This window comes from Struthio camelus, chromosome 16 (assembly GCF_040807025.1).
Source record: "Struthio camelus isolate bStrCam1 chromosome 16, bStrCam1.hap1, whole genome shotgun sequence".
Lineage (NCBI taxonomy): Eukaryota > Metazoa > Chordata > Aves > Struthioniformes > Struthionidae > Struthio > Struthio camelus.
In genome coordinates this window covers 1,044,327-1,067,870 of record NC_090957.1, presented here as the reverse complement: position 1 = coordinate 1,067,870, position 23,544 = coordinate 1,044,327, and the positions used below count along the sequence as shown (strand labels likewise).

Here is a 23,544-nt window from a genome sequence, read left to right as displayed (position 1 = left end):
CACCAAGGGACCCCGGCGCCATCCCTGCGTCCTCCCCCGCACCCACCTGCCAGGCGCTTCATCCAGGAGGCCTCGTCGATGCCCAGGTTGTTGACGACGATGCGGAGGATGTTCCCCAGCAGGGCGTTGAGGTGCTGCCCGGTGACGGCGGTGGCCCAGGGCCCCTGGGGCAGGGTGTCGGGGCCGCGCTCCCACCAGCGCGGCAGGTAGTTGCAGAGCATGGGCAGCGTCACCTCGATGACATGGGGCATCTCCGTGTAGCGGGCGCCCGACTCCGCCAGGCCCCCGATGTCCCGCATCAGGCGCTCCAGGTCTGGGATGTCGGGGCACATCTCCTCCACCCGGCTGGGCAACCCCAGGACTGCGGGGACATGGGGCTGGCTCAGGGACGTGGGAGTGCCCCAAAGGTGGGGACATCGGGGACATGAGGGGACCCCAAAGGTGGGGCAAGCGAGGGGCATCAGGGATGTGGGGGTGCCCCAAACCTGGAAGGTATCAAGGACATGCAGGTGCTCCCAAGGTGGGGGAAACTGGGTGGGCATCAGGGTGGCCCCGAAGCTGGCGTAATTGGGGGCACTGAGGATGTGGAGGTGCCCCAAAGGTGGGGGAAATCGGGGGCACTGGGGGTACTCAGAAGCTGGGGCAACTGGGGGACATTGGGAACGTGGAGATGCCTCAAACCTGGGGGCAATTTGAAGGCGCTGGGGTGGCCCAAAGCAGAAGCTAAGTGGGAGGCATCGGGGACAGGAGGAGGTGCCCCAAACCTGGGGGAAGCGGGAGCTACTGAGGGTGCCCCAAAACTGGGGAGACTGAGGGGCATCAAGGACATGAGGGGCACCAGGGACATGAAGGTGCTCCAAAGCTAGGGGGAAGTAGGGGCACCCTAGGGTGGGGGTCCAGTTGGGGTGCCGGGGGTCCGTCCCCAGCCCCCAAGGCAAGGGGGGGGTCACCGCCGACTCACTGGCCCGCTCGCGGGGGGACTTGGTGCTGTAGACGGAGCAGGGGTTGAACTCGTTGAGCTGCGGCTCCAGGAAGGCCACGGGCATCGCGGCGGCCAGGCGGGCCAGGCACTCGCCCAGCGCCGGGCGCTGCCTGCGGACACACAGGTGCTGGGGCCACGGCCACCCCATGGCCACCCCATGGGCATGGACACCCCAGGGGCACCCCATGGCTACAGCTTCCCCAGTGGTTTGGGCATCCCAGGGCAACCCCACCAGCATGGGCACCCCATGGGCACAGCCATCCCATAAGCACCCCAGGGCCATTGGCAGCCCATGGGCCCCCCAGGTGAACCCCACTAGCATGGGCATCCCATGGGCACAACCACCCCATGGGCACGGCCACTCCATGGGGACTCACCAGGCACGGGCACCCCATGGCTACAGCCACCCCACTGGCACGCCAGGACCATGGGCACCCCATGGGCATGGGTACTCCATGGGCACCCCAGGGGCACAACCACTCCATGGGTGCCCTTTGGCCGTGGCCACCTCACAGGCATGGGCACCCCATGGGCACAACTACCTCTCACTGGCACCCCAGGGCCCTGGTGACCCCCTGGGCATGAGCACCCCTCAATGGCAACCCCAAAGCCACCCGTTGATCTGCAGGGAAAGGGGGTGCTGGGGGACCCAGGCACCTCCCACCCTGGCTGCCCCCCAGCCCCTCACCTCTCCACGTAGGGGTTCCTGGTGGTGCCCAGCGAGTAGATGCTGCACATGATCCGGTAGCAGGAGACCTGGACATCATCGACTGCAGGGACAGGGGAGGTCAGGGCTGTGGTGTCCCTGTGTCCCCCCCACCAGCAGGTCCCTGCACCCCCAAACTGCCCCAGCAGGCTCCATCGCCCTGTCCCCTCTCTACCCCCATCCCCAAATTGTCCCCTCGTCCCTGAAGCATTCCCCAGTCTTCTGTCCCCAGAGTCCCCGTCTCTGATGCGCCACATCCCTAAAACGCCCCCTTGTCCCCAGAGTTCCCCATCCCCAACGTGCCTCCCATCCTTGCTGCGCTCCCTGTCCCCAAAGTGTCCCCATCCTCAATGCGCCCCCAAGTGTCCCCCCATCTCTACCGTGACCCCTTCCTCCCAAGCATCCCCATGTCCCCAGTGTGCCTCTATGTCCCTCGCCCCTGCTGGGCCCTCTGTCCCCAATGTGCTCCATCCCCCGTCTCCACTGTCCCCAGTGCATCCCCCATCCCTTCCACGGCCTTCGTCCCCAATGTGCCCCCATGTTCCCATCCCCAAAACGCCCCCATCCCTAATGCTCCCCTGGTGTCCCCCATCCCCAGCACGCCTCCGCCCCTGCCATGCCCCCTGTCCCCAACATGTCCCCATGTCCCCCGTGGGCCCCCATCCCACTGGCTTGCCCCAGGGCCCTCCATCCCCGTAGTGTCCCCGTCCCTGCTGTGTCCCTCATCCCTGCTATGTCCCCTGTGTCCTCACGGATGACGTCGTCCCCGAAGTGGTGCTGGGCCACGTGCTCGAAGAGGGAGGTTAGGACGGGCAGCAGGGCCACCGTGGTGTAGTTGATGTTCTGGGCCACCCCCTTCACCTGGGTACGGCTCTGCGTCACCTTGCCCAGCTTAAGGTTCTCCACCATCTTCTCGATGTCCTCGGAGGCACTCTCGAAGAAGGACCGCAGCCCGGCCTTCACGATCTCGGGGCCCGACTTCATCACCGTCCTGGGGGGACGTGATCGTCAGCTCAGCACGGCCACAGCGGGCAGACGGCCACTCGGCACAAGTCCAACTTGGGCACCGCTATGGGGTGCCACTAGGCGGTGGGGTGGCATTGGGCAGTGGGGCACAGCCAGCATGGGGACACGGACAGCAGCTGGGTGGCACTGTGGGGATGGCTTTGGGGTCACATCGAGCACTGGAGCACTGCAGGGTTGGGGACAGCTTTTGGGTGGTACCAGACACTGGGGCACCATGGGGACAAGGATGCCATCAAGGTGGCATCAGGGCACAGCTAGTGCAGGGGATGGGGACAGCACCATGGGGACACGGATGGCATCAGGACACCACAGAGATGGGGACAGAATCAGGGTGGCACTGAGCACCATGGGGACACGGATGGCATCAGGACACCACAGAGATGGGGACAGAATCAGGGTGGCACTGAGCACCATGGGGACATGGATGGCATCAGGACACCACAGAGATGGGGACAGAATCAGGGTGGCACTGAGCACCATGGGGACACGGATGGCATCAGGACACCACAGAGATGGGGACAGAATCAGGGTGGCACTGAGCACCATGGGGACACGGATGGCATCAGGACACCACAGAGATGGGGACAGAATCAGGGTGGCACTGAGCACCATGGGGACACGGATGGCATCAGGACACCACAGAGATGGGGACAGAATCAAGGTGGCACTGAGCACTGCAGGGACAGGAGCAGCATCGTGGTGGCTCCAGGTTTCGGGGCCCCGTGGGGACAGGGCTGGCACGGGGGTGACATCGGCACGCTCGGGGCCCGCGGGGACCCGGTCCCACCTGGCGTCCAGCGAGCGGGCCAGGATGTGCAGGCAGTTCACCACGGCCGGCGCGTCGGTGCCTGGGGACACGGGGACGGGGTGAGGTGCAGCCGGCTCACCCCAAAACCGTCCCCCATCCCGGGGGACCCCGGGGACCTCGGCCCCTTACCGAAGAGAGAGACGCGGTGGCGGACGAGGGCGGCCAGCTTGCAGAAGAGGCTGGAGGAGGAAGAGAAGAGGAGGAAGAGCAAGATAACAGGGGAGCAGGGTGCAGGGGGGACCCCGAATGCCCCAGGTAGGGGATGGGGCACAGTGGGGTGACAACCCCGGACCAGGGGCATTTTGGGGGGGGCTCGGAGCCCTGTCTCCTGCACCGGGGAGAGGTTTGGGAGAAGACTAGGGGGATTTGGAGGGGTCTCGGCACCCTGTCCCCTGGATGGGGGGGCTGGGGGGGGCTCAGTGCCCCATCTCCCAGGCCAGGGGGTTGGGGGGCTGGCCCTCGTCCCCCCTCACCTGGTGATCATCTCCTTCTCCTTGTTGGACGCGTGGCCACCACTGCCCAGCACCTTGGCTGGGGTGGAGAGGAAGTAGAGGCAGTGGTTGTGGAAGTACTGGTTGATGAGGGGCAGCAGGATCTGGGGGGGGTCACAGGGGTCAGGGGGACCCCTGGCACCTCCCGGCCACCCCAGGGCCTCTGCATGGGGGGCTGCCCTTGAGCACACCTAGGGAACACCCCAAATCGCCCCCCGGTGCCCCCAACCCCCCCATAGGGGACCTGATCACCCTATGGGGCACCTCAATAGCTACCCATGGGGCACCCCAAAACCCTCTATAGGGACTCCAAATACCCCATAAGGGACCCCCAGGGACACCCCCCAAAAACCCATGGGAGGACCGCAAGCAGCTGCACACCAGGGGCACCCTCAAACAACCCCCACACCCCACAGCAACCCCATGGGGACCCCAACTACAACATACAGGACCCCAAACACCCCATGGGGACCCCAAGCACCCCGCTCCCCAGCCCCCAGGGGTGGGGGCTGCTGGGGTGTCTATGCTGAAGCCACTCTGTCCCCCCATCACGGTGCCTCTGCTTTGGGGTCCCCGTCCCCCCTCCCCTTTCGGGATCTCCCCCCCTCCCCGTTTCAGACCCCTCTGACCTTGGCGAAGAACTTGATCTCCTGCTCGTGGGGGGATTTCTCCACCCGCCCGCTGCTCACCACGGCCTCTGGGGGGGCAGGCAGTCAGGGGGGCGCGGGGGACATGGGGCTGGGGGACACGGGGCTGGGGGACACGGTGGGTAGAGGCACGGGGACATGAAGGTGGATGGGGATCATTGTGGGGGGGACATAGGGATGATGGGGACATGGGGTCAGGCAGACAGGGGTGTCCTGATGAGCAGCTGGGAGTCTCGGGGTGGGGTCCCAGGGTCATCGGGCTCTCCAGGGGTCCTGGGGGACCATGGGGGTCCCAGGGAACACCAGAGAGTCCTGCAGGGCTGAGGGGGGTCCCAGAAGACTGGGGAGGAGGTCCCAGAGGGTCCTGGGAGGTTGCGGGGGGTCCTGGGGGGGTCCAGGGGGCCATACCCAGGTGGGCAATGAACTCCTGCGAGATGTCCATCCACTTGAGCAGCTGCTGGAGGAAGCCGTAGGCAAAGCGCTTCTCGATGGACGAGGTGTCCAGCTCCATGTCCTTCAGCCCCCTGTGCTGGGGGGTCAACAGGGTGCCCCCAAACCCCCCGTCCCCCCAACCCCCCAGCTCCATCTCAACAGCCCCCTATGCCAGGGGATCAATGGGGTGCCCCCAAACCCCCGGTCCTCCAAAGACCCCAGCTCTGTGTCCTTCAGCCCCTTGTGCTGGGGGGAGTGGGTCAATGGGGCACCCCCAAACCCCAAAACCCCAGCTCCGTGTCCTTCAGCCCCCCACATGGACCCCATGGCAGAGGTGGACCCTAATCCTATCATGCCCCCAGATCTGCCCCGGTGACCCCAAAACTCCACCAATGCCCCCAGACCCGCCGTGACCCCAAACTGCCCAGTACCCCTAAACCCCCTTAAATCTCCAACCCCCTCAATGCCCCCAAATCCCCCCAGTACCCTTCAGCTTCCCCAAATCCACCCATATCCCCCCATATCTGTGTCCCCCGGACCCCCCAGGCCCCCCTGCACCCCACAGCACCCACCGGGTGACGGCGTAGCCATTGAGCTGCAGGAACTTGAGCAGCTCCTGGGCCTTCTCACGGTCCCGCGCCTTCTCCTTGGCCGTCAGGGTGTCATAGGGCACGAGCAGGGGGTGCGAGCCCCCGCCTGGCACCCACATCAGCACCCGTGGGGGTGGCAGCCATGGGGAGCACCCGTGGGGGAGAGGGGCATCCGTGGGGAGAAGACGCCCCATGGAGAGGAGCACCCATGGGGTGCAGCATCCATGGCGGGGGACCCCAAGGGGCCGCACCCACAGAGGGGGCAGCACTCCAGGGTAACCCATGGGGGGACAATGGGGGCAGAGATGCATTCATGGGGGGGGGACCCAAGAGGTAAGATTCATGGGGGGACCTTGGGGGGGCAGGGGAACATCCATGGGGGTGGAACCTAAGGAGGAGCACCCACCATGGGGGGATCCCCAGGAGAAGACAAACATCCTTGGGAGCGGGGGCAGCATCCACCTGGGGGAGCCCGAAGGTGGGGAAGAGCCTCCCCAGGGTGGGGGTCACAGCTAGGGGGGCCGGATTGGTGGGGCTGCTCACCCTTGGCCTCCAGTTCCTGCTTCTTCTTGCGGCCCCAGGTGTTGTGGTAGTTCTCAGCTAGCTGCTCCGCCATGGCCTGGGGGACACGGCGAGATGGGTGGGGGGTCCCACCGCAGGGGTCCCACACCAGTGCCATGGGGGACACGATAGGGACATAGACGCGCTCACCTGCAGCTCCCGGGACAGTGTCACCCCTGAGAGGTCCACGGGCTGGGGGCTGTAGCCGTGGCTGGGGTCATAGGTGGCCTGGAGAGGGGAACGTCCCAGCATTGAGCACCCAACCCCGAGCCAGAGGAACTCAGGTGTCCCCAAGGGGACCCTGCTGCACCCCATAGACCCCACTGGCCCACTAGGCATCCAGGCTTCCTCTTTTCCACCTCATAGATCCCTCTACCCACCCTCCAGTGGACCCAGGCGTCCAGGATGCCCCTGCTCCACCCTGCAGACCCCCAATGCACCCCAGGGGATCCATCCTCTCCCTACTCCACCACCCATCCCCTCCCCCGAGCTCAGGGGGACCCAGGCATCCGAGCGCCACCTGGGCAGACTGGGAGATCTTGCGGGTCTTCTTCTTCTCTGCCTTGTCCTCCTCGCCCTCGCGGGCTTTCTCCACCATCCACTCCCAGGCTAGCATGGCCTTCAGCGACTCCTTGATGGGCCACCGGTAGATCTCCTTGTCCTGGGGAGAGCACAGGCGGGGGTCAGGGGGGCCTGCTCTTGGAGCACCCTGAGGTGTTCCCCATCATGGCCCCATAGCCAGGTATGGTCAAGTGTGGAGAGTCCAGATGGGGCCAGGCAACCAGATGGGGTTGGAAGGTTCTGCATGGGGTCAGGAAGCCCCAAACAGAGTTGGAGGATCAGGATAGGATTGAGAGAACTGGAGGGGGCTGGGGGGGTCTTGATGGAGCTGGGGGTCCAGACAGGACCAAGAAGCCAGATAGGGTTGTGGGGTCCAGATGGTGTTGGGGGGCCTTGATAGGATTGGGGAGGTCTGGATGGGGCCAGTGGGGTGTAGATGGGGTTGAGAGGGGTCAGGATTGAGTCAGAGGAGACATGTGGGGTTGGAGGATCTGGATGGGGTTGAAGGGGTCCAGGTGGGGTCAGGGGCTGGATGGACCTGGGCAGGGGAGTCCAGCCAGGGCCGGGGGTCCCAGCCTGGCCCTGGGGTGGGGGACGCGCACGGTACCTTCTCGGAGAAGGTCTTGTAGGGCCGCAGCATGGGGTGGGTCTTGGCCTCCTCATCCACCGTCTCCCCGAAGGACCAGTTGTTCTGGATCTGCCGAAGGTGCCGGGACGTCACGGGGAGGGGGGCTCGGGGGGGGGGGGGTCCCAGGGCTGCAGGGGGCTTGGGGGAGCATGCAGAGGCATGGAGAGCTTGGGGGTCCGGGGGGCAGCCCTGGGGTGCAGGGGGGCCATACAGGTACATGGGAGTCCAGAGGGGGTTCCAGGGGTGCAGGGGGGGCATGCACATGCATGGGGGTCTGGGGGGGGTCCTAGGAGTGCAGGGGAGTCCATACAGGTGCATGGGGTCCAGGGGGGTCCAGGGGGGTCCCAGGGGTGCAGGGGGGGCATGCACATGCATGGGGGTCTGGGGGGGGTCCTAGGAGTGCAGGGGAGTCCATGCAGGTGCACAGGGGTCTGGGGGGGTCCCAGGGGTTGAGGGGGGTCCATGCAGGTGCATGGGGGTCCGGAGGGGGTCCCAGGGGTGCAGGGAGCCCTGGGGGGTCCCGGGGTGTCACAGAGGTGCCGGGGGGACGCGGGGGCCCCCACCTTGTCGAATGCCCACTTCTCGTGAGTGTACTCGGCGTACTTGTTGATGAAGCCGTCCAGCTTCTCGGGGATGATGACGCTGTGGTGGGGGGGATATGGGGGGGGTCAGGGTCTGGCTGCATCCTGGGTGTGCAGTCATGGGGGTGCCGGGGGGGGCAGGGGCAGGCATGGGGGGCCCAAGGCTTAGGGGGCCATCAGGGGCTGTACAAATGCAGGATGGGGGTACTGGGGGGCATCGGGGGTGTCAGGGGTTGCAGAGACCCTAGGATGGGGGTATGGGGAGTATCAGGGGGTCCTGGGGGTTGCAGAGACCCCAGGATGGGGGATATGGGGGGATCGTGGGGGTTGCAAAGACCCCAGGATGGGGGTATGGGGAGGTCCTGGGAGTTGCAAAGACCCCGAAATAGGGGTATGGGGGATATCAAGGGGTCCTGGGGGTTGCAGAGACCCCCAGATAAGGGTACGGAGGGTATCAAGGGGTTCTGGGGGTTGCAGAGACCCCCGGATGAGGGTACAGGGGTTATCAGGGGGTCCTGGAGGTTGGAGACGCCCCAAGACAGGGGTACGGGGGGGGGTCCTGGGGATTACAGAGACCCCAGCATGAGGGTACAGGGAGTATCGGGGGTTGCTAAGACCCCGGGACGGGGGGGTCCAGGAGGGCGGTGGGGAGTTTTGGGGGCATCGGGCTGCTCCCGTGCCTACTTGAGGGTCTCGACGGGCTTGGGGTCGAAGTTGCCCTCGGCGTCCACGGAGGCCTTCTTCTCCGTCTTGGAGGAGTAGCTGGCGTCCACGTAGTCGGGCGGGAGGGCGCCGGCGATGGCGCACAGGCAGGGCATGGCCAGCTTGTAGAGCTCGGCGTCGAACTTCTGCGGGGCGTGGGGGCTCAGGCACCCGGTCGGGACCCCCCTGGCCTCCCCGCGGCAGCCCTGCACCCACACCGGCCCCCTGGAGCCCCCTCGGGTCCCCCCTTCGTCCTATACGGCCCCGTTAGAGCTGCCCTAGGTGCCACACCGACCCCTTATATCCCCCTTGGAGCTCCCCTTCGTCCTATATAGACCCATCAGAGCTACCCTATATGCCACATGGACCCCCTATATCCCCCTTAGATCTCCCCTTCACCCCACACAGCCCCCTGACACCCACTCTATGTTCCATGTAGCCCCCTTCTAGCTCCCTTATAGGATGTCCTGGCCACCGCTGGTGTCCTCATCCCATGTCCCCATCCTGTGTCCCCATCCCAGCCACCGTTGGCGTCCTCATCCCATGTCCCCATCCCAGCCACCGCTGGTGTCCCCCCCTCCAGTGTCCCCATCCTGGCCACCACTGCTGTCCCCATCCCGGCCACCGCCAGCGTCCCCATCCTGCATCCCATCCCACGTCCCCATCCCAGCCGCCAGCTGGGTGCCCGCGGACCTTGTGGGCCAGCGACTCGAAGATGCCCCAGAAGAGCTTGCGGGTGAGGTGCAGCTCCTCCTCGGAGCTGACGCCGTAGTTGGGCCAGCCGCTGGGCAGGCAGTAGTACTTCCAGCAGCGCTCGTAGTGGTTCGTCAGCAGCTGGGGACACGGGGACACGGCTATGGGGATGCCCGCCGGACACCCGCGGTGGGCCCCATGGAGCCATGAATGGCACCCCACCCCGGCCTCACCTTGAGGGGCATCTTGGCGAACTCGTTGAGGATGGGGACGTCGAAGACCAGCCGGCGCAGAAGGTGCTGCAGCATGGAGGGACGGATGTACCTGGGGGGACAGGGGCCATCGGCTCGAGGGGTGTCGAGGGAGTGCAGGGGACCCAGGGGGTGCTCAGGGGTGGAGGGGGTGATGGAGGTGTCAGAGTAGGGTGCAGGGGTGCAGGAGGTTCCAAGGGCATCGGGGCTGGATACCAGGGTGCAGGGGGTGATGGAGGCATCAGAGTGGGGTGCAGGGGTGCAGGAGGTCCCAAGGGCATTGGGGCCGGGTGCTGGGGTGCAGGAGGTGCTGGAGGTGTCAGAGTGGGGTGCTGGGGTGCAGGAGGTCCCAAGGGCATCGGGGCCGGGTGTCAGGGTGCAGGAGGTGCTGGAGGTGTCAGAGTGGGGTGCTGGGGTGCAGGAGGGCCCAAGGGCATCGGGGCCGGGTGCCAGGAGGTGTCGGGGGTCCGCGTCCCTCACCGGCACAGGGCCATGAGGCACTCCTCAATGACATCGCGCTGGGCCTTGGTGAGCGAGCGCCCGCGGGAGAGGCGGTAGATGGTGTGCAGCATGGAGTCCACCATGATGGCCCGGTGCTCGGTGCCGGCGAAGAGCGGGGCGCACTTGGTGATGAGGGGCAGCACCGCCAGGCACAGGTAGCGGTTCAGCGCCAGCGCCATCTCCGTCGTGCTGAAGGCGGCCTGTGGCACGGTGGCCCCGTGGGCCGGTGGTCACCGGGCGCTGGGGACCCCGCAGCCATCCCATGGGGCAGGAACTGCCCGTAGCCACCCCGCTGCAGCACCCCAAGGCAAAGAGATCCCATATCTATCCCATGGGGCAGAGCAGGTTTGGGGGACCCCATATCTGTCCCAAAGTTAGACCTTGTATCCATCTTGCAGGAGGACCCCAAGGCAAATGGACCCCATATCTATCCCATGGGGCAGAGCAGGTTTAGGGGACCCTATGGCCATCCCAAGGGGAGACCTCGTACCCATCCTGCTGGAGGACCCCAAGGCAAAGGGATCCCTGCATCTGCCCCATAGGAGGACTCCCTCAGGCAAATGGACCCTGTCTCCATCCCATGGGGCAGTGCAGGTTTAGGGGACCCCCTACCCATCCCATAGGGAAAGAAGATGCCCATATCTATCCTGGTAGGGAAAAGAGTCCCCATCTCCACCCCACAGGAGGACCCCAAGACAAAGGGACCCCATATCCATCCCCTGGGGCAGAGTAGGTTTGGGGGACCTCATATCCATCCCATGGGGAAATGAGACTCCATATCCATCCCACAGGAAGTGAGACCCTCGTCTCCACCCCATAGGAGGACCCCAAGGCAAAGGGACCCCGTGCCCAGCCCATGGGGCAGGGCAATGCCATACCCGCCCCACACGTGCCCGAACACGGGCATCCCCTGGGTCCCCCCCCAGCACCTCGGAACTCACCGTGTCCAGCGAGGCGGCCGCCCGCATGTCGGGCAGGAAGCCGACCTCGAGCACGTGCAGGAGGAAATCCTGCGTCTCGATGCCGTAGACGCGGTCCAGGAAGAGCACCATGGGCGCCTTGTGGTCGGGCACGAAGCTGGCCGACATGCGGGGCTCCACGATGTTCCCATCTGGGGACGCGGGGCCATAGCTGGGTGTCCCCCACGTCCCCATGCAGAGCCCGGAGATGCTGGGGATGGCTGGGTGTCCCCATGTCCCCCCAGCCCCATGACCCCAGGCACGGCCAGGCATCCCCATGTCCCCCCAGCCCCATGACCCCAGGCATGGCCAGGTGCCCCCATGTCCTCCCAGCCCCATGACCCCAGGCACGGCCAGGTGTTCCCATGTCCTCCCAGCCTGGAGACCCCAGGGATGGTTGAGTGTCCCCACCTCCACCCAGTCCCATGATCCCTGGGGATGGCTGGGTGCCCCCACGCTCCCCCAGCCAGGTGTCCCTGGCCACCCACCTTTGCCGAAGGCCGGGATCTGCAGCGGGAGGCTGATGATGCCCACGAGGTCATCGAGGGGCACGAGGGAGCGGAGGATGGCCCGGATCCGCAGCGCCTCGCCCTTGCCCGCCTGGATGAGCTGGGGGCCGAGAGGGGGGCTGCGTGGGCACCCTCGGCCGTGTCCCCATCCCAAACCCCTATGCATGTCCCCATCCGTGCACGTCCCCACGCACGCCCCCTGGACGTATCTCTGTGCACGGCCCTGTCCACGTCCCCCTCCGCCCTGTGAACCCCAGTCGTGTCCCTACATGCATCTCCGGGGCGCAGCGGCCCAGCAGGTCGATGAGGGCGGCGTAGAAGGACATGATGGCGTTGCCCAGGTGCACCCGGTTCTCCTCGTGCGTCTCCTCAGCACTGAACCTGCACAGGGATGGCAAGGTCAGGGGACACCAGGGGACACTAGGATCAGGGGACACCAGGCATCCTTGCGACATGGGGATACCAGGGTCAGGGGACACCAGGCATCATTGCGACATGTGGACATTAAGGACAGGGGACACCAGGGGACACTAGGGTCAGGGGACACCAGGCATCCTTGCGGCATGAGGATACCAGGGTCAGGGGACACCAGGCATCATTGTGACATGTGGACATTAAGGACAGGGGACACCAGGGGACACTAGGGTCAGGGGACACCAGGCATCCTTGCGGCATGAGGATACCAGGGTCAGGGGACACCAGGCATCATTGTGACATGTGGACATTAAGGACAGGGGACACCAGGGGACACTAGGGTCAGGGGACACCAGGCATCCTTGCGGCATGGGGATACCAGGGTCAGGGGACACCAGGCATCATTGTGACATATGGATATTAAGGACAGGGGACACCAGGGGACACTAGGGTCAGGGGACACCAGGCATCATTGTGGCATGGGGATATCAGATTCAGGGGACACTAGGCATCACTGTGACATGGGGACACCAGGGTCAGGGGACATCAAGCATCATTGTGGCTTGGGGACATCAGGCCAGGGGACACAGGGCATGTCACAGCACGAGGCTGGTTGCCCAGCCAGCGATGGGGATGGGGACGTTTGCAGCCCCGGACGCACGCGGCGGTCCCCGTCCCCCACACAACGCACAGCTCCCGCCGCCGGTCCTTCTTGACGGTGGGGCCGTCGCGGGCTGGGTCCTCGGAGATCTTGATGGCGTCCTCGATGGCGGCCAGCAGCCCGCTGCCGCCCTCGCCCCGCAGCGCCGGCCCGAAGCACTCGGGCCGCCGGATGAGCAGCCGCACCACCACGTTGGCGTTCTCCTCCACGCTCTCGCCTGCGGGCGCTGCCGCTCAGCATGGGGGCCCGGGGCACCCCGCTGCAGGGACAGGGACCCCCAGGGTGCCAGGATGGGGTGCAGGGATCCCCAGGATGCCAGGGTGGAGACAAGGGGGTGCAGGGACCCCCAGGGACCCCCAGGGTGCCAGGATGGGGTGCAGGGACCCCCCAGGGTGCCAGGATGGGGTGCAAGGGGATGCAGGGACCCCAGGGTGCCAGGATGGGGTGCAGGGAACCCCAGGGTGCCAGGACAGGGTGCAAGGGGGTGCAGGGACCCCAGGGTGCCAGACTAGGGGGCGTGGGGGGTGCAGGGACTCCAAGGGGGCAGGATGGGGTACAGGGATCCCCAAGGTGCCAGGCTGGGGTCAGAGGGGTGCAAGGACCCCCCAGGGTGTCAGGATAGAGTCAGAGAGGTGCAGGGACCTTTGGGCATCAGGGTAGGGGTGCAGGGGCCCCCAGGGTGCCAGGCTAGGGTCCCGCGGGGGGTCCCGCTCACCGTTGACGAAGACGGCGAAGCGGAGGAAGTCGAGGTAGCGCTCGCCGCCGCAGGGGTTCCAGCCGATGTCGGGGTAGCCCTTGGAGAGCAGCATGGGGCAGCTCTGCAGCCCGCAGCTCGCCAGGTACATCACCACCTGGGCACAGAGCACGGGGGCCTCGCACGGGGGGCCGCGCATGGGGGGCCTCCCATGGGGACCCTGCACGGGGCAGCTCACACAAGGAGCCTTGCCTGGGGGGCTTCACACGGGGGACCTCCCATGGGGACCTTGCACAGGAGACCTCCCATGGGGACCTCCCATGAGGACCTTGCACGGGGGAACCTCCCATGGGGGATCTCCCATGGAGACCTTGCATGGGGACATTGTACAGAACGTTTTACGGAGGACCCCACGTAGGGGACCTCCCACAGAGACCTTGCATGGGCACATTGCACAGAGGACCTCGCACGGGGATCTTGCATGGGACGTTGCGTGGAGGACCTCGCGTAGGGGACCTCCCACAGAGACCTTGCATTGGCACATCGCATGGACGACCTCACATGGAGGACCTCCCATGGGGGATCTCCCATGGAGACCTTGCGTGGGCACATTGCACAGAGGACCTCGCATGGGGACCTTGCATGGGACGTTGCACGGAGGACCTCATATAGGGGACCTCCCACGGAGACCTTGCACGGGCACATTGCACGGAGGACCTCACATGGGGACACTGCATGGGTGGCCTCCCCCGGGGCCGTGCACTGCAGGCGGAGCGAGGCATCGCCGGGCAGCCCCCCCCGCCCCAGGCCCGGGCCAGGACCCCTCCTCGCACCAGCGTGTGTGACGCACCTTCTCCAGGTCCTGCTCCTTGAGGGCCAGGGCCAGCTCGTTGTTGTCGATGACAGAGGCGGCCGCCACATCCAGGGGGGTCGAGCCCCGCATGCCTGCGGGTGCAAGAGCAGGGGGTCGGGTTGGGGGGGAGGACAGGGACACAGAGAGGGGACCCTGGCTGCCACCACCTGGGGCCATCTCATGCCCCAGGTGGCATTTTGGGGACATGGGGACACCTGGGTGCCTGACTGGGGACAAGAAGGGTGCAGGCACCCCAGGGTGCCAAGGCTGGGGACAGCAGGATGCAAGGACCCCACGGTGCCTGGCTGGGGACATGGGGACCTCCAGGATGGCAGGCTGGGGACATGGAGACCTCCAGGATGCCAGGCTGGGGACAAGCAGGGTGCAGGAACCCTCAGGGCACCAGACTAGGGACATGGGGACCTCCAGGATGCCAGGCTGGGAACAAGCAGGGTGCAGGAACCCTCAGGGCACCAGACTAGGGACATGGGGACCTCCAGGATGCCAGGCTGGGCACAAGCAGGTTGCAGGGACCCCAGGGTGCCAGGTAGGGGACATGGGAGGAGAGAAACCTCCAGGATGCCAGACTAGGGACATGGGGACCTCCAGGATGCCAGGCTGGGGACAAGCAGGTTGCAGGGACCCCAGGGTGCCAGGTAGGGGACATGGGAGGAGAGAAACCACCAGGATGCCAGACTAGGGACATGGGGACCTCCAGGATGCCAGGCTGGGGACAAGCAGGGTGCAGGGACCCTCAGGGCACCAGACTAGGGACATGGAGACCGCCAGGATGCCAGGCTGGGGACATGGGGACCTCCAGGATGCCAGGCTGGGGACAAGCAGGGTGCAGGGACCCTCAGGGCACCAGACTAGGGACATGGAGACCTCCAGGATGCCAGGCTGGGGACAAGCCGGGGACAGGAGGGGACTCTTGGAGAGGACGCGGCACAGCAGAGGACAGAGGGACAGGTCTCCCTGGGGATGACGCTCGCTGTGGGGCCGGTGCAGGAGCGAGGGGCCGGGGCCGGGGCCGGGGCTCACCCAGGCCGATGCTGCTGTTCTCCAGGAGGTAGCCGAGGTGGTCGAACATGGAGCGCTGGTTCTGGCGGCTGATGCGGCAGAAGTAGCAGAGGAAGCGGCAGCAGTTGGTGACCATCTTGGGGAAGCGGATCTCCTGGTGGTGGCGGGGGGCGCGGTGGGAGAGAACGGGACACACGGGGGTCAGGCGGCCCCGGGGAGGGGGGACGCGGCCCGCTGGGTCCCCAGGGTGCCCCGGCTCACCTTGGACTCGCCGCCGCCCAGCACGCTGACCATCACCTGCATGACCGTCTCGTGCATGCCCAGCGCCCGCATCAGGTTCGGGTGCTGGTAGAAGACCTTGTTGTTCATGATGTTCCTGCAGGACGGAGGGGACAGGAAGGTCACAGCACCCATGGGGACCCCCCCCCCCAGCTGGGGCCGGGTGGGGAGGACAAGGTGCCCGGGATGTCCAGGATATGGGTGCCCCAGGAAGCCAGGGTGCCCGCGGAGGGGGACTCAGGGTGCCTGGGGCAGGATGGGGTGCCCAAGGGACCCCAGGGGGGACACAGGGTGCAGAGGGCAATATGGGGCGCTGGGAGGAGGTGCCTGGGGGAGCCTGGGGAGGATATAGGGTGCTTAGAGGACCCTAGGGGACACAGGATGCCTGTGGGGGGGGGAATTCAGGGTGCTGGGGGGCATTCTGGGTGCCCAAGGGAGACACGGGGCACCCAGGGGGACATTAGGGGGGGATATTGGGGGCCCAGGGATGAGCAGGGCGTTCAGGGGGGATGGGGGATGCCTGGAGGGGTTGTGGGGTGCCCGGGGGGATGTGCAGGGTGCCCAGGGATGTGCAGGGTGCACTGGGTGAGGGGGACACAGGGTGCCTGGGGGGATGTGCAGGGGGACATGGGGTGCCCGGGGTGATGCACAGGGTGCCCAGCAATGTGCAGGGTGCATGATGGGGGGGACATAGGGTGCATGGGGGGATGCACAGGGTGCTCAGGGATGCGCAGGGTGCATTGGGGGGGACATAGGGTGCATGGAGGGGGGACATAGGGTGCACAGGGGGACGCACAGGGTGGTCAGGGATGGGAAGGGTGCATTAGGGGGAACATAGGGTGCATGGAGGGGGGACATGGGGTGCCTGGGGAGATGCACAGGGTGGTCAGGGATGGGAAGGGTGCATTAGGGGGAACATAGGGTGCATGGAGGGGGGACATAGGGTGCCCAGGGATGCACAGGGTGCATTGAGGGGGACATAGGGTGCCCAGGGGGACGCACAGGGTTCTCAGGGATGCGCAGGGTGCATTGAGGGGGACACAGGGTGCCCGGGGGGACGCACAGGGTGGTCAGGGATGGGAAGGGTGCATTAGGGGGAATATAGGGTGCACGGAGGGGGGACATAGGGTGCACAGGGGGACGCACAGGGTGGTCAGGGATGGGAAGGGTGCATTAGGGGGAACATAGGGTGCATGGAGGGGGGACACGGGGTGCCTGGGGAGATGCACAGGGTGGTCAGGGATGGGAAGGGTGCATTAGGGGGAACATAGGGTGCATGGAGGGGGGACACAGGGTGCCTGGAGGGACGCACAGGGTGGTCAGGGATGGGAAGGGTGCATTAGGGGGAACATAGGGTGCATGGAGGGGGGACACAGGGTGCCTGGGGAGATGCACAGGGTGGTCAGGGATGGGAAGGGTGCATTAGGGGGAACATAGGGTGCATGGAGGGGGGACACAGGGTGCCTGGGGGGACGCACAGGGTGCTCAGGGATGGGAAGGGTGCATTAGGGGGAACATAGGGTGCATGGAGGGGGGACACAGGGTGCCTGGGGAGATGCACAGGGTGGTCAGGGATGGGAAGGGTGCATTAGGGGGAACATAGGGTGCACGGAGGGGGGACACAGGGCGCCCGGGGGGACGCACAGGGTGCTCAGGGATGGGAAGGGTGCATTAGGGGGAACATAGGGTGCATGGAGGGGGAACACAGGGTGCCTGGAGGGACGCACAGGGTGGTCAGGGATGCGCAGGGTGCATTAGGGGGAACATAGGGTGCATGGAGGGGGGACACAGGGTGCCTGGGGGGAGGCACGGGGTGGTGCTGGGCGGGCGAGGCGCACCCGATGCTCTGGATCATGAGGTTCTCCTCCTCGGGTCCCATCTGGACGATGAGGAGGGAGCGGATCTGGCCCAGGCACTCGAGGAGGCCGAGGGTGTCGTCCACGGAGACGGCGCTGATGGTGTAGGCTTTGGGCAGCGCCCGCACCAGCTCGCCCAGCCCGTCGTACTGCCGGTGCAGCAGGCTGAACATGGCCCGCACCAGCTCGGGGCTCTGGATGAACGACTCCTGCGCCCAGTGCACCATGGTCTGCGAGATCAGCTCCCGCAGCGTGCCTGGTGGGACGGGGTGGGGGGGGGGGGGGCTGAGCGCCGCGGCTCGGCGCGCCCCCCGCCCCGGCCCCGAGCCTGCCCTCGGGCGGCCCCCTTCCTCCTCCTCCTCCTCGTGCATGCACGCACGCACTGGGCACGGGGGGCTCCTCGGGGGCCGCGTCCTCCGCCGCCGCCTTCTTGCGGAGACCGACGACCTTCTGCACCAGGCCCATGAGCCGGTGCCGCAGGGACGCGTCTTCCTCCTCCTCCTCCTCCTCGCCGGCCAGCTCGATGCCTGCGGCGCGCAATGCAAAGCAGGGTGGGGGTCATCGGTGGTCTTGGTGACCCATCGGGGGCGAGGGAGGGAGGGGGCCTCGTGCCCCTGGGTGGGCATCCTGGTGGCTCCAGGAAGCGGGGTCCCCATGTCCTGGGTGGCCGTCCTTTCACCCATAGGATGGAGGTGTCCCCTTGTCCCCTCTGGGTCCCCAGGGCATCCCCATGCAGAGTCCCCATGGCTTGGATGGGGTTCCCCGTGGTCCCAGGTGTCCCTGAGTCTCAGAGGATGTCCCCCCGTCCCCGGGCTGTCCCCACGGGGGTCCTGGGTGGGCATCCTGGTGGCCCCAGGAAGGAGGATGTCCCCATGCCCACAGGACAGAGGTGTCCCCTTGTCTCTGCTAGGTCCCCATGGCTTGGATGGGGCTCCCCATGGTCCCAGGTGTCCTGGAGGACGTCCCCTCGTCCCCAGGCTGTCCCCATGGGGGTCCTAGGTGGGCATCCTGGTGACCCCAGGAAGGAGGATGTCCCCATGCCCACAGGACAGAGGTGTCCCCTTGTCTCTGCTAGGTCCCCATGGCTTGGATGGGGCTCCCCGTGGTCCCAGGCGTCCCGGAGGACGTCCCCCTGTCCCTGGGCTGTCCCCACGGGGGTCCTAGGTGGGCATCCTGGTGGCCCCAGGAAGGAGGATGACCCCATGCCCACAGGACAGAGGTGTCCCCTTGTCTCTGCTAGGTCCCCATGACTTGGATGGGGCTCCCCGTGGTCCCAGGCGTCCCGGAGGACGTCCCCCCGTCCCCGGGCTGTCCCCATGGGGGTCCTGGGTGGGCATCCTGGTGACCCCAGGAAGGAGGATGTCCCCATGCCCACAGGACAGAGGTGTCCCCTTGTCTCTGCTAGGTCCCCATGGCTTGGATGGGGCTCCCCGTGGTCCCAGGCGTCCCGGAGGACGTCCCCCCGTCCCCGGGCTGTCCCCGGGCTCACCGCAGTGCGCCAGCAGGTCGTTGTGGAAGTCGAGGAGCTCGTCGCGGATGTCCTCGGGCACCGGGCACTCCTCCTCGTCCGCCCCCGCCTTGTACTGCAGCATCATGTTGATCTGGGGACACCAGGGTGGGGTGGGGGGACGCGGGGGTCAGCACCGCAGCCCTGATCCCCTGCCAGGGGCTCTGTCCCGTGTCCCCCCATCCCTGTGCCATGTCCTGCCCCATGTGTGTCCCTCCATGTGTCCCCAGTGCCACATACCCCATGCTCACGTGTGTCCCCACCTCTGTCCCCAGTCATGTCCCCCTGTCCCCATCTCTATGGGTGTCCCATGCCCCCGTGCGTGCCCTGTCTCGGTGCCATGTGCCCTGTCCCCATCGCCGTGCCCCTGGGCATGTCCCCATGCCTCCATCCCGGAGCAAGTCCATGTCCCCCACCCCATGCCCCAGTGTCCCCTGGCATGTCCCCACATCCCTGTCCCTGTGTTCCTGTCCCTCTGTCCCTGCACGTGTCCCTCTGTCCCTCTGGATGTCCTCATGTGCGTCCCCATGTCCCCATGCACGTCCCCATGATTGACCCCATGTCCCCATGTGTGTCCCTTTGCCCTGTCCCCCATCCCCATGCATGTCCCCATGTCCCTATGCATGTCCCCATGTCCCTTATCTTGTCCCCCTCCTGCCCCTGTCCTCCTATCCCCACGCATGTTCCCATGTCCCTGTACATGTCCCCATGATTGACCCCATGTCCCCGTGCACGTCCCCCCGTCCCCATATCCCCATGTCCCTGTACCTGTCCCCCTGCCCCGTCCCCATATCCCCATGTGTGTCCCCATATCCCCATGCATGTCCCCATGATTGACCCCATGTCCCCATGCACGTCCCACTGCCCTGTCCCCATATTGCCATGCATGTCCCCATGCATGTCCCCCTGCCCTTGTGCATGTCCCCTTGCCCTGTCCCCCATCCCCATGTGTGTCCCCATATCCCCATGCATGTCCCCATGATTGACCCCATGTCCCCGTGCATGTCCCCTTGCCCTGTCCCCCATCCCCATGCATGTCCCCCTGCCCTTGTGCATGTCCCCTTGCCCTGTCCCCCATCCCCATGCATGTCCCCATGATTGACCCCATGTCCCCGTGCATGTCCCCCTGCCCTTGTGCATGTCCCCTTGCCCGGTCCCCCTATCCCCACGCATGTCCCCCGTCCCCTGTATCCCCACACATGTCCCCATGTCCCTACGCAGGTCCTGCTGCCCCTGTCCCCAAGCCCCCATCGCCGCGCGGTTCCCTGCGCAGGTCCTTGCACCTCCGTCCCCGTCCCCGGGTGGGGGCCTCACCTGCTCCTGGGGGGGCGAGCGGAACTCGCGGGTGCGCCGGGCGGTCTCGGCGGCCGACATGGTGAGCGCCCGCATGAGCTGCCCGTAGCGGCGGCGCTGGTCGCGCTGCAGCCGCTCCACGTGCCGCTCCGAGAAGGCCACGATGGCCTCAACCCGGTGCTGCAGCTCCCGGTCGCAGAAGTGCTCCAGCAGGTTGCACATCTGGGGCCAGAGCGGGCGCGCGGGGACATGAGGACCCCCGCGAGCCGGGACGGGGGCACGGCGGGCACCCCGGGGGTGCGGGGCCCCAGCGGGTCCCCAAGGATGGGGGACAAGGGGCTGGGACAGGCACCCCAGGGAGGTGACAAGGGGCATGGGGACAGCGACAGGGGCTGGGACAGGCACCCCAAGAAGGTGACCTGGAGACAGGGGATGGGACAGGCACCCCAGGGAGGTGACCTGGGACATGGGGACAGGGACAGGGGCTGGGACAGGCACCCCAAGGAGGTGACCTGGAGACAGGGGCTGGGACAGGCACCCCAGGGAGGTGAGCTGGGACATGGGGACAGGAGCTGGGACAGGCACCCCAGGGAGGTGACCAGGGACATGGGGACAAGGACTGGGACAAGCTCCCCGGGGAGGGGACCCAAGGACAGGAGCCTTGATGGGGACAGGCACCCTGGGAAGGTGACCATGGACAGGGGGACCCAAGGACAGGGGCAGGGACGAGCACCCTGAGGAGGTGACCTGGGGACAGAAGATGGGACAGGCACCCCAGGGAGGTGACCTGGGACATGGGGACAGGGACAGGGGCTGGGACAGGCACCCACCGGGGAGGTGACGGTCCCCCCCTGCCCACCACCTCTCACCTGCAGCTTGACCGACTCGGGCAGCTTCATCTGCAGCAGCCCTTCCTCCAGCCCTTCCTCCTCCTCCTCCTCCGCCTCCATCTCCCCAGCCTCGATGGCCTTCCTCCGTGCTTCCTCGTCCTCCTCGTCCTCCTCCTCCTCCTCTTCCTGCCCGTTGGCGGCCGGCGGCCGGCGCCGGGGCTCACCGAAGACGCGGGGCTCGATCATGCGGAGGACGCGGCGGACGTCGCCGTCGCCCAAGGCGCCCACGGCCAGCAGCGCCGACACCAGCTTCAGCACCGGCACCAGCTGGAACTCCACGCTGCCGCCCACGGGGTCGCGGGCGTGCGGACCGCCGCCGGCCACCGCTTCGGCCAACATGCGGATAGCCCGAGCGCCCAGGGCGCCCAAAGGCACCCCGGGGCTCAGCGGCGCCCGCCCGCTGCCCCCCGCCGCCGCCACGAAGCAGGGCTCGGCGAAATGGGGTCGGGGCCGGAGGCAAGCGCTGGGTCCGACGCCGGGGGGACCGGGCGCCCGGGCGCCGCCGCTGGGGAAGAGGGTGATGCTCTTGGTGGCCTCGGTCATGGGGATGATGAACTCGGCGCTCATGGAGGCGCGAGCCCGCTGGGCGGCTTCCAGGTGCATGGCCAGCAGCAGGTCGTAGTAGCCGGCGCGCAGCGGCCCCGGCAGCTCGGGGCTCTCGATGGCGAAGAGCAGCTGCGCCTGGTCCACGTGGCTGCAGAGCGCGTGGGCCACCCGGTTGTTGCCCAGGGCGCACACGGCGCAGTACAGCTTCAGCGAGTGCCACTGGAAGCGCAGCAGATCCAGCCGCTCCGACAGCTCCATGATGTCGATGCACCTAACGGGCGGGCGGCAGGAGGGTGGTGGTGGTGGTGGGGAGTCAGGGCAGGATGCCTGGGCCCCCTGGGGGTAAAGGGCATCTGGGGTGGGAGAGGGTATCTGGTCCTCTAGGGTGAGGGAAGGACGGTTGGGTCCTCCAGGGACAGGACACTTGAGTCTCCTGGAGATAGGACACCTGGGTCCCTGGGGTGGGGACAGGACACTCGGGTCCTCCAGAGACAGGACACTTGGGTCCTCCAGGGACAGGGCATCTGGGTCCCCTGGGGTGGGGACAGGACACTTGGGTCCTCCAGGGACAGGACATCTAGGTCCCCCAGGGACAGGACATCTGGGTCCCATGGGGTGGGGACAGGACACTTGGGTCCCCCAGGGGCAGGGTGTCTATGTCCCCTGGGGACAGGACATCTGGGTCCCCTGGGGTGGGGACAGGACAGCTGGACTCCTAGTATGGGGATAGGACATCTGGGTCCCCTAGGAACACCAAGTCCCCTGGGTTGGGCACAGGACATGTGGTCTCACAGGGTGAGGACTGGACATCTGGGTCCCCTGGGGTGGGGACAGGACACTTGGGTCCCCTGGGGACAGGGCATCTGGGTCTCCTAAGGTGAGAACAGGACAGCTGGACTCCTAGTATGGGGATAGGACATCTGGGTCCCCTAGGAACACCAAGTCCCCTGGGTTGGGCACAGGACATGTGGTCTCACAGGGTGAGGACTGGACATCTGGGTCCCCTAGGGTGGAGGCAGGACACCTGGGTCCCCTGGGGACTGGACACCTGGTCCAGTAGGGTGGGGATAGGACATCTGGGTCCTCTGGGCACAGGAAGGGGGCGGGGGGTCCTGACCTGTTCTCCTCAGGGATGTGCAGGGCCATCATGACGAGGGGGTCGGCGCACTCCACCATCCAGCCGTGGCGCTCACTGACGCGGGCCATGTCCACGGCCAGGAACTCGTTGGGCATCCGGCTCCAGGTGACCGGCGTCAGGAGCTGGATGACGAGCCGCGGCGGACACTGCGGCTCCGGGTTCTTGCGCTCGCTGTAGAACATGGCGGCTGAGATGGGCATGATGTTCTGCAGGGACACGGAGGGGTGTGAGGCATGGGACCCAGCGTCCAGGCCACTTGCTCCCCCCTCACCCAAGACCTCCCCATCACCCAGGGGACCAGACTCCCCTTGCTCCATCCTACAGACCCCGCGATCTCCTGGGGAACCCAGGCGTCCAGGTGGTCACGTTCACCTTGAGCTTGCCCAACTCGAACTGGATGACGTTCTGGCTGGTGGGGAGGGCGAAGACGGCCGGGAAGAGCTTGGTGTTGGGCTCCACCTGACAAGGACAGAGCTGCTGAGACCAGGGACAGGGACTGGGGATGGGACTGGGGACAGGACCCCCCCAAGCTCTTGTTGGGGGGTCGGCTCACCTGGAAGAAGGTGTTGATCTCCTTGCCGTTGGCCGTGAAGGTCATGAGCCCGGTGGCCAGGTCCACGAGGCAGCCGATGACCAGGTCAGTGTGGCTGACCCGCGCCTGCTGCGTGTTGCTGGCAAACTCCCCTCCCCAGACCATGTAGCAGTTGCTCCGTTTGATGCTGTAGGGGCAAAAAGGGGGTGATGGGGGGCAAAAAGGGGGTGATG

General features: G+C 66.5%; 1 protein-coding gene across 1 annotated transcript in view; it reads right to left on the bottom strand.

Annotated features, from left to right (window-relative positions):
- RYR1 (ryanodine receptor 1) overlaps positions 1 to 23,544 on the bottom strand; it is a 103,424-nt gene that overhangs the window by 34,560 nt on the left and 45,320 nt on the right. The window contains 36 exon segments of the mRNA XM_068910408.1: positions 51 to 122; positions 125 to 361; positions 962 to 1,092; positions 1,671 to 1,752; positions 2,441 to 2,679; positions 3,502 to 3,562; positions 3,652 to 3,701; positions 3,996 to 4,117; positions 4,643 to 4,710; positions 5,069 to 5,184; positions 5,665 to 5,788; positions 6,226 to 6,301; positions 6,394 to 6,471; positions 6,764 to 6,904; positions 7,412 to 7,501; positions 7,996 to 8,074; positions 8,698 to 8,861; positions 9,409 to 9,549; positions 9,642 to 9,732; positions 10,140 to 10,360; positions 11,102 to 11,271; positions 11,608 to 11,728; positions 11,898 to 12,009; positions 12,734 to 12,920; positions 13,419 to 13,554; positions 14,248 to 14,342; positions 15,292 to 15,424; positions 15,532 to 15,646; positions 17,388 to 17,661; positions 17,789 to 17,932; positions 18,895 to 19,006; positions 20,227 to 20,427; positions 21,075 to 21,912; positions 22,759 to 22,985; positions 23,152 to 23,238; positions 23,333 to 23,498. Coding sequence (XP_068766509.1) covers positions 51 to 122; positions 125 to 361; positions 962 to 1,092; positions 1,671 to 1,752; positions 2,441 to 2,679; positions 3,502 to 3,562; positions 3,652 to 3,701; positions 3,996 to 4,117; positions 4,643 to 4,710; positions 5,069 to 5,184; positions 5,665 to 5,788; positions 6,226 to 6,301; positions 6,394 to 6,471; positions 6,764 to 6,904; positions 7,412 to 7,501; positions 7,996 to 8,074; positions 8,698 to 8,861; positions 9,409 to 9,549; positions 9,642 to 9,732; positions 10,140 to 10,360; positions 11,102 to 11,271; positions 11,608 to 11,728; positions 11,898 to 12,009; positions 12,734 to 12,920; positions 13,419 to 13,554; positions 14,248 to 14,342; positions 15,292 to 15,424; positions 15,532 to 15,646; positions 17,388 to 17,661; positions 17,789 to 17,932; positions 18,895 to 19,006; positions 20,227 to 20,427; positions 21,075 to 21,912; positions 22,759 to 22,985; positions 23,152 to 23,238; positions 23,333 to 23,498 — 5,501 coding nt within the window.